The 8,482-nt window shown below is 42.5% G+C and overlaps 1 protein-coding gene across 1 annotated transcript in view; it reads left to right on the top strand.

Annotated features, from left to right (window-relative positions):
- Nucleotides 1-7,979: 7,979 nt before the first annotated feature.
- Nucleotides 7,980-8,482, top strand: part of LOC105522558 — a 2,258-nt gene continuing 1,755 nt past the window's right edge. Inside the window, exon 1 of the mRNA XM_011957098.1 lies at nt 7,980-8,141. Within this exon, the coding sequence (XP_011812488.1) occupies nt 7,980-8,141 (162 nt within the window). The remainder of the gene's footprint in view (nt 8,142-8,482) is intronic.

Below are 8,482 nucleotides of genomic sequence, written 5' to 3'. Positions count from 1 at the left end.
CTGGATCTGAAGGGAAAAAAAGGGGGTAGGAAGAGATTCTGTGGTTACCTATGTAGAAAATTTCTTAGGCTTTTTTTTTTTTTTTCTTTGAGACATACTTTAGCCCCATCACCCAGGCTGGAGTGCAATGGCCCGATCTCGGCTCACTGCAACCTCCACCTCCCAGGTTCAAGTGATTTGCCTGCCTCAGCCTCCCAAGTAGCTGGAATTACAGGAACGCGCCACCACGCCCTGCTAATTTTCTGTATCTTTAGTAGAGACGGAATTTCACCATGTTGGCCAGGCTGGTCTTGTACTCCTGACCTCAGGTGATCCGCCTGCCTCGGCCTCCTGAAGTGCTGGGATTACAGGCGTGAGCCACAGCACCTGGCTGAAAATTTCCTAGGCTTTTTTTTTGGGTGATTATCTCATATTAGGGATTGGAATAAATTTCAAAAAGAAGTCTAATTGGAAACTTTTGCCTTTAAGGGAAATGTCCTGCCAAGTATTACCGTAATTTTTCCCCACTGGTAAAAGAGAAATCATGCTGGATACTGGGTGGCTTTCCAGCATCCATTCTATTCACACAACATCAATCTACAAAAATCACAGCAGCCTCATCCCCTCTACCAGTGACTGACTCAGGGACACACAGGGAAAAGACAATTTGAACTAAAGAGAGATAAGGAGATGCTTCTGGGAAAGAAAAGCCAATCTCCTGTTGATTGAAGTATGCTGCCTCCATTACTGTGAGCAGTCATCTCACGACTACAAAGGCAATCATCTTAAGAATTAGGGCAATTGGCCGGGCGCGGTGGCTCAAGCCTGTAATCCCAGCACTTTGGGAGGCCAAGACGGGCGGATCACGAGGTCAGGAGATCGAGACCATCCTGGCTAACACGGTGAAACCCCGTCTGTACTAAAAAATACAAAAAACTAGCCGGGCGAGGTGGCAGGCGCCTGCAGTCCCAGCTACTTGGAGGCTGAGGCAGGAGAATGGCGGAAACCCGGAAGGCGGAGCTTGCAGTGAGCTAAGATCCGGCTACTGCACTCCAGCCCGAGCGACAGAGCGAGACTCCGTCTCAAAAAAAAAAAAAAAAAAAAAAAAAAGGTTAGGCCAATGCAGTGAAAGGCAGAGAGAAGAACTAGAAAGAACTACATCCCCTCCACCATGGCCCCCACACCAAAAAAAAAAAAAAAAAAAAGAACTATGTCCTTAAGGTAAAAACTGTACTGAATTTAAAAAATCTTGATGCCTCCTGGTATGTGAGATGAATTCATTTATTATTTACGCCTGGTAAGGTTCCAGTTTCTGTTACTCGGAGGTCAAATATGTTTATAAAGATGTAGAAGTCACACTTAGAATGGTTAGGTTACATACTCACTTCATTTTGATTTCAAATATATTCTGAAACTTTGTACTAATCAACATGATGTAGCCAAGAAATGTACTTTCCCTAACAGTATAAATTATCTCTCAAAGTAAAAAAACGTAGCTGAGCCAACAATGATTATACCCAGTAGTGTACTCAGGATTTAGCAGGAAATCAATCCCTGAGAATAGACACAGGTCATCCGCTCATAGAACTTACAACTAGGAAAAATGAAACGGTATAATAGAAGTGTCAACAGCAAGCACAAAGATAAGAAGTGAGAGTGGGATGCAATCTAGGTATGAAGAGCAGCTTGGTACAGATTGGGTAGGGGTAAGAATTGCAGGAAGAGACAGAACAGGGGAAAAATAAAACTGAAAGACAGGGCAAAAAACTGAAGAATTAACATGTAAAACCTTAGAAGCCACATTAGGACCTTATCCTATGAATAAAGTAAACAAAGGATTTGAACCAGGAGAGTAAGCCATGAGGTTTGCATTGTATTAATATAAAATCTGGCCGGGGGCAATGGCTCATGCCTGTAATCCCAGCACTTCGGGAGGCCAAGACAGGCGGATCACGAGGTCAGGAGATCAAGACCATCCTGACTAACACAATGAAATCTTGTCTCTTCACTAAAAATACAAAAAATTAACCAGGTGTGATGGCACGCACTTGTAGTCCAAGCTACTCGGGAGGCTGACACAGGAGAATCGCTTGAACTCGGGAGGCGGAGGTTGCAGTGAGCCAAGTTCATGCCACCCACTGCATTCCAGCCTGGGCAACAGAGCGAGGCTCTGTCACAAAAAAAAAAAGAAAAAAGAAGAAAAAAAAGATCATACCGGCTGCAGTATGAAGGAAGGAGTAAAGGGAAAGAGACTGGGAGATGGGGTTTCACCATGTTGGCCAGGAAGGTCTCGATCTCCTGACCTCATGATCCACCTGCCTCGGCCTCCCAAAATGCTGGGATTCCAGGCGTGAGCCACTGCGCCCAGTCAATAGTTGTCTTTTAAAGATTTGATAAATGAGGTCTCTACTAAAATGAGGTCTCTACTTTAGTAGAGAAACTCTGTCTCTACTAAAAATACAAAAAATTAGCCAGGCACGGTGGTGGGCGCCTGTAGTCCCAGCTACTCAGGAGGCTGAGGCAGGAGAATGGCGTGAGCCCGGGAGGCGGAGCTTGCAGTGGGCGGAGATCGCCCCATTGCACTCCAATCTGGGCAACAGGGCAAGACCCCGTCTCAAAATAAATAAATAAATAAATAAATAGATAAATAAATAAATAAAACAACTATTAACAGTACAGTCAGTAGCTTCTTCATGTATAATATAGGAGAGGCTTGCAGGTAGAGACAGTTATGGTGGTAGAGGCCCAGGGAATTATCTTAAAGATCCTCATAGAAAGTTTTTACTTAAGTGTCTATTTGGAAAGGTGATAAGAGGATCCTTCCAAGCTACCCTGACACAAACCTAATACCTGGTAGAGATGCAACAAATGATTAGTAAATGAATAAATGAAACAAATAAACACCATCTGCGGGAACTGATTTTGAATTTTACTCCATACTATCTCCAGCTGCCTGCTCACTAGTAAAAGAAATAAGCACTTGCTTTCATTTTATAGTTGCTAAGTCTACAACCCATTTTCAAAAAAAAACCAATCTCTTTCTTGTAGGTTTGTTTAGAAGAAAAAATAGGGGCAGCAGTGAGGATCATGTCTCATTCTTCTCTTTATCACTGACCTCAGCACAATGCCTGACACGAACAAGCCCTCAGTGAACGCCACTTTGAATGAAAGAAGCTAATATTAATCCCTACTTTTGCCCTGTAAATTTGGATAGGATATTTCATCTCTCTCAATATCAGTTTTTCCATATAAAGAAGGATTGGGGAAAAATAGCTTATAGAAGGGTGTGTTGCTTCAGAATGAATGAGAGAATGAATGCCCATGAGGTATTTTGCAAAATCTAAAGCAATGGTCCCAAACCTGGGTGTGCAGAGGAATCATCTGGGAGATTTCCATTTTGAAAATACACATTTTGGCTGGGCATGGTGGCTTATATCTGTAATCCCACACTATGAGAGGTCAAAGATGGAGGATCACTTGAGCCCAGGAATTTGAGACCATGCTGAAAAACATGGCAGAACTCTGTCTCTACAAAAAATACAAAAATTAGCTGGGTGTGGTGGCTCATGGCTGTAGTCTCTGCTATTCAGGAGGCTGAGGTGGGAGGATCACTTGAGCCTGGGAGGTCAGGACTGCAGTGAGCTGTGATTGCACCACTGTGCTCCAGCCTGGGCAATAGAGTGAGACCCTGTCTTAAAAGAGAGACAGAGAGAGAGAGAGAGAAAGTATATACATTTCTTGGCTCACCCTACTGAATCAGAATCTGTGTGTAGGAAGCTGGGGATCTATTTTTAACAAGCTCATCAAATAATTCTTACACAGCTGGGCACTGGTTTGGCATTCGGAATCCTATGATCTAAAGCACTACTAAAGGGAAGGGATGCAAGATTGGAAACCAGACTCTGGCCAATCAGAAGAAGCAACTCAACAAAACAGGTAATTCAAAAAAGCAAGTAACTTAGTTGTTAAGACTTGATCTGGGCCTGGCGCAGTGGCTCATGCCTGCAATCCCAGAACTTTGGGGAGCCGAGGCTGGCAGATCTTTTGACGTCAGGAGTTCTAGCCCAGCCTGGCCAACATAGTGAAACCCGTCTCTACTAAAAAATACAAAAATTAGCCGGGCATGATGGTGCGTGCCTGTAATCCCAGCCACCAGGGAGGCTGAGGCAGGAGAATTGCCTGAACCCAGGAGGTAGAGGTTGCAGTGAGCTGAGACTGTGCCACTGCACTCCAGACTGGGCAACAGGGCAAGACTCCACCTCCAAAAAAAGAACACTTGACCTGTTTTTTCTCTTGGGACTTAGGGAAAGCTAAATTTTCATTTTTGTTTTTAAATGTGGTTTTATTCAATTATTTTCTCTGTATTAGCCCTGGAGGTACACAGTTGCTCACAATGGTCAGACATATCCACCTCTGCTACAAGACCAAAGTGAAACAGATCCTAAAGAAAATTTATCCCCTACAGAGTTTATTTTTGGGGTGATGAAAATGTTCTTGGAACTAGATAGTCATGATGACTGCACAATCTTGTGATCATACTAAAAACCAATAAAGTATACACTTCAAATGGATGAATTTTATGGTATGTAAACTGTATCTTAATTTTTAAGAATCTGTCACATACCAGTTCTCTGAGCGAACATCTATGGAGTATTTCAGGATAGCAATACAGTAAAACTGAAAGACAATTGCACCTAACTGCATTAAGGCATGAAACTCTACCTGAAGGGTCCTAATCTTTCTTTTAATTCCAAGAAGCTCTATTATTACCAACCTCTACCTCCCCCTCCCCAACAAAAGCATGAAAAGAGTAAAGCATGAGATCACCTGGAATTACTATCTCTAGAGTAATGGATGATTTTGCTCCGGAGGAGACATTTTTGGCTGTGAGTTGGGTGCTATTGTCATCTAGCTGGTTGAGGCAATAGGATGCTACTATTAAACGTAACGCATAGTGCAGTGCCCACAGCAAAGAACTGTCCAGTGCAAAATGTTAAGTAATTTTCTAGAGTCATGATTCTCAAAATGTGGTCCCTACGTCACCAACAATTGCATCACCTGGGAACCTATTAGAAATGCAAAATCTCAGGCCCAGCCCAGACCTACAGAACTAGCAACTCTGGGCATCCGCGCTTTAGCAAGCTTTCCAGATGATGCAGATCAACACTAAAGCATGAGAATCTCTGAAGTCAGCAAACATAAATATCAACGCAATCAAAACACAGAGGTGACGTTACAAAGTCACCTACAGTCAGTATAGAACAAAACCAGGATTTGAACCCAGGCTGCCTAATGTCAGAATCTGTATGTACTCTTATGCTATACTATCTTTTAAAGTACTTTAACTTTTGTACGTCAGTGACTTATTCTTCCATTAGAGGACAAAAGTTGTTGGCAGAATCGAGTTAGGCAGAGGAGGATGGAATGGGGGAGATACCACCATAATAATTATACCACCCCCAATTCTATACACTAGTATGCATTTTATAGGCTGCCAAATAAGTAATATGAAAACAATAAGGATATATTAATGTTGTTAGGTCACCCCAAAGTATACTGAACCTGTGATGACTTTTTTTTTTGTCATAACTCGGTAACATCATAGACTTCGTTTTTCAGTCTCTAAAACCTGGAAAAGTCCTATCTCTTCATTGAGATTCACGTACAGTTCAAGAAATTAGGCTTGACAGGTGTAACAGGCAAGGCAGATTTTGACTCAGAGGGTGGAGAGAGGAGACACAGTGGAAATTTTCAAACATGTCCTGCTGAACTTGCTTGCATAAACTTTGATTTGGAATTTAAACTTAAGATGTTTCCCCTTGGTAGGATGATACTTAACTGTTTTTGTAACTCTCTCTTTCAACAAAAATTTGGAACTATATGGTTCCTGGGTCAGTAGGCTGTCTGATAAAAGGGCAATTTATCCAGCACATGAGGCAATGAGACGTTCCATCGAGTTCTGTATAGGTGACAGAATCATCTCTTTAAGTGCTTGAGCTTTTATTACTTTAGCCATTTCTAGTGGAATAATTTCTAAAATGTACTATATACATCTGTCCAATCTCAAACTAAATGCTATGTAGTGAAAACAAACTTTTATCTGATACTCAGGAATATAATTATGATCTTCAAAAATTGAACATGGAGGCTCTAAAAGTACATAAGGCTGTCATCCCAAAGACGGAATCACTCAGCTCTTGGATCTTGTCTGTCTCTGACAGTTGTCTGCATCTTGCTGAGTGTCACAGTCACCTTCTAGCTTACTGTGTGAGAGCAAAACCCCCCACACAACCAAATTGACTAGAAGTTGACATAAAATCAAGAAAATTAATCTAAATGAGTCTTTTCTTTGGAGTGTTATGTGTACATTTTTGCTTGCATTTGGTTTTAGAATTGTACTTAGCATTAATCTGGCTTACAGATAGGAGGGGTGATATTATACATTTAAATGTCATCAAACATTGCTCATTGAAACATTTATTCTGCTTTTTATAATGACAGCTAAAAGAAAACAAACCCAGCATTTAAACTCTATTTTGAAACATGTGTTTTAAAGTGTTTCCAAATTTTAGAACTGTACATCTTCAAGAACACTGCCCTCCAATTTTGTCACTGATAATCTTTAATCTTATTCAGAAATTTTCATTGATGAGTTTCCAGTGACATTTCAAAAAGACTATTCTACAATACCACACTCCCTGACCTCTCTATAGCTGATAATGTGGATTACCCGTTTTCTTGACATTTTAGGAGATTCTAAATAGATTCTCTCATGTTGTCAGGTTCTGTCAGTAGCCCTTCAAACTCCTAAGATTTTTCCTCTATATTTTTATCAGCATTTCTCACTTAAATAAATGCAATTACTACGTACCATATTTTGTGGATGCCATTCAAATACAGACGGTCCCCAGCTTAGGATGGTTTAACTTGAGACTTTTCAACTTTACAATGATGCAAGAGATACACATTCAGTAGAAACCATACTCTGAGTGCCCATACAGCCATAATATTTTTCATTTTCAGTACAATGCTTAATAAAGTGCATCAGATATTCAACACTTTATTATAAAATACGTTTTGTGGTAGATGATTTTGCCCAACTGTAGGCTAAGGTAAGTGTTCTGAGCACGTTTAAGGTAGGCCAGTCTAAGCTACGGTGTTTGGACGGTTAGGCGTATGAAATGCATTTTCAACTTACAGTATTTTCAACTTATGATGGGTTTACCGGGATGTAACCCCATCGCAAGCTAAGGAGCCTCTGTACACCTCTTTACTTCCATGTCTTCCACCCCCCTCCCAGATTTTAAACAATGTAGCCCTACTTAGATTCAATTAGCTTCATCTTTGCCTTCTTGCTTCTTTTTCTAGCACAAAGGGAAGCACTACTTGCACAGACTCAAAAACTGAAGTCTTAAGTTTCTCAGCATTCTGTTTACAGATGTACAGATTCTGCCAAATCTATTCCTTCCACAATATCAAAGAATTTAGTAATTCTTTCCTCTCTCTCTCCCCTGCCTAGTCAAACCTCGGCCACATTATGCAACTTACCAGTTTTCCTCTCTTCTGAAATACAGCAGTGAAAGCCATCTCCTTGCCTGGAGGCAGAACTCATTAGAAGTGTAAGCTGCACGCTAACCACATATTGCTGCTAACTATCTGAAATCCCCTAAATGGTCGGATACGCAACTGGCTACTCAAGCTCTACCAAGTCTATGTTTCAAGGACAGAAATTGATTCGTGACGTAGCCAAATTATAAAAACCTCAGACTATTTTTACTAATTTTTTTTAACAACCAACGTAAGGCAATACTTCTCCAGCCTTTCCAGCAAAGTGCCTTGCACAGGATCGTGACGTCTACACTCCAAGGATCCTGACTCGTAACCCAAGACACCGCTAAACAGAATTTCTCTCACATTCGTATTTTACCTTTAAAACTAATACAAATGCTGTAGTCGCCTCCATAAACACATCCGTAAACATTTAATTAACATTCTCGGCAATGAGTGAAACGGAGGCTCCCGAAGGCAGCGCGAGGTCCGCCCCGGCTCTGCACATCCCTCTCCCTCCCCGGCCGACGCCGCGGCAAGAACGATTAGAACCCGGGCGTCGGTTCCCTGGCCGCGTCCTGAAGACCCGGCTTCAGGAAGGCGTGGCCGCTGACGTGAGAGGTGAATGTGTATTTACTTCAAAGTGTGAAACATCTAAAACCGTTTAAGAATTCAAAATCAGAATCCCACGACGCTGTCCCCCAAGGCCTTCGAGTTCCATTGTTGACGCCCAGACACCTCCAGAGTCCTTTAAAGGTCTGCCCGACGCCTCTGACAGGCGTCCGCCCCTCGCGCACTCCCATCCCCAGCGGCGCCTCGCATCGGAAACGGGGTCCCCAGGCGCCTCCCGCATTCTCCCCACGCTCCCTCACAGGTGCTTTCAGTTCCCGGGCCGGGGCCGGGGCCGGGCCCGTCCTCAGCGAACGCTGCAACAAAGGCGAGGAGCCGCGGCGGG

This window comes from Colobus angolensis, unplaced genomic scaffold (assembly GCF_000951035.1).
Source record: "Colobus angolensis palliatus isolate OR3802 unplaced genomic scaffold, Cang.pa_1.0 Scaffold433, whole genome shotgun sequence".
Lineage (NCBI taxonomy): Eukaryota > Metazoa > Chordata > Mammalia > Primates > Cercopithecidae > Colobus > Colobus angolensis.
The sequence above is the reverse complement of the archived record's forward strand: the minus strand, read 5'-3'. Positions and strand labels throughout refer to the sequence as shown.